Here is a 1,536-nt window from a genome sequence, read left to right on the forward strand (position 1 = left end):
GCTGCACAAGCATGTCATAAGCGCTGCACAAGCATGTCATAAGCGCTGCACAAGCATGTCATAAGCGCTGCACAAGCATGCCAGGAGCGCTGCGCTAATGTGCCACGATCGCTTCAAACGCATGTCCGAATCGCTGAAAATACATTCCTAATGTGCCACTACTATCGCCGCAAAAAAAGGTAGAACGCTGAACTTTAGGCATTTGTATGAAATTCTGCCGAAGCTCCACAGGGTCGTTTCAGATATCGTTGTACTCGTTGTACTAATGATCCATTGTTGTAGTCAAATAAACAATGAGTTGAACGATATCTGACACGACTGTCGAGCTTCGGCAGAATTTATACAAATGCTTAACGTTCAGCATTCTACCATTTTTGCGCCGATAATAGCAATCTTCAAGTACTACTTAAGTATGTGAGGGGCAGCAAGAATTAATTGAAAACACAGGTTTGCAATAAATGATTTTATTAATGATTACTCTGTTTTAAGTATACATTAGAGTACTGATTAATGATAGACATAATACACGAAGACACTCACCCATAATGACACTGCATATTTTCGTTCCCATAAACTTTTTCTTCTTCATCCCCTCAACTCCAGACTTTCCGGTGAGGCAGAAGTGCTTCGCTGCTTCGTCAGTGAATACAAAATATAAAATTTTGTATACTGAGGGTTGCTCCTCATCACCACAAATGCGAGCAATTTGAGTAACCTGTAAAGAAAAATATTATGTAATCAATGGAATTCTGGTTGAAATTATCAGAAAAGAATTAAACACAAATGATTGAGGCCTTACCAAATTATTGTGGAGAGATACATCCTCTGACAGTTCCCTCTCAAGCTCCTCTACATCATCCAAAGTTTTAAGAGGGAATTTCCGGTTGACGGAAATGCTCTCTTCATTCACTACAGGCTTGGACTTTAGCTCTTTCTTTAATTCTGTGAGCATGCTTAAAGCCATGCTCACCTTCCCATCTAATCTCCTGTATCTCTTTTCCCATATCTTCTCCTGAGCTTGCATGAACCCTAAAATTTTAAATGTGGAAAGGTTAGTTTACAAAGTGACCTTTATGTCAGTACTTATATAAGTAAATACATGATAAAAATATTACCATACAACTCTTCTGCTGTTGCCGGCCGCTTGGTCTCTCTTTCTTTCCCACCAGTTGCTTGCGGATCTAGTTGTTTTCCTGCTATGAGAAATGTCCATTAATTTTAACTCGTGTACTGCATAATACATCATCGCGTCAGCCCATCTCGTTAGACAATCTTTTTAATATTATACTAAAAAGGTTGGCTAACTAAAAAATTTTGAGCTGCGAACTTTTCCTGTGACATGCGTTACACATTTCCTATTTCACTATTAATGGAAACCTATATAATCAATATTTAAAAGCTTATATCCAATGGTTCCGAACATAACTACGACCACGTATGTAAACAAAAACACAAAGTCTTAAAATGTGTTTATATTCACCATGCTAGAATGCCAATTCTACCTAATTTCAAGGAGAATTGAATTTAAATTAACTA

At 37.8% G+C, this 1,536-nt stretch overlaps 1 protein-coding gene across 1 annotated transcript; it reads right to left on the reverse strand.

The window, feature by feature from the left end:
* Positions 1-448: 448 nt before the first annotated feature.
* On the reverse strand, positions 449-1,163 carry LOC124156215. Its single transcript, XM_046530610.1, has 3 exons — positions 1,116-1,163; positions 800-1,029; positions 449-715 (listed from the first exon to the last, which is right to left on the reverse strand). The coding sequence occupies exons 2-3, from the start codon at positions 1,022-1,024 to the stop codon at positions 485-487; spliced, it is 456 nt and encodes a 151-aa protein (XP_046386566.1). The 5' UTR covers positions 1,025-1,029; positions 1,116-1,163; the 3' UTR covers positions 449-484.
* Positions 1,164-1,536: the final 373 nt, after the last annotated feature.

The sequence above is a fragment of the Ischnura elegans genome, chromosome 3 (genome assembly GCF_921293095.1).
Source record: "Ischnura elegans chromosome 3, ioIscEleg1.1, whole genome shotgun sequence".
Taxonomy (NCBI): domain Eukaryota; kingdom Metazoa; phylum Arthropoda; class Insecta; order Odonata; family Coenagrionidae; genus Ischnura; species Ischnura elegans.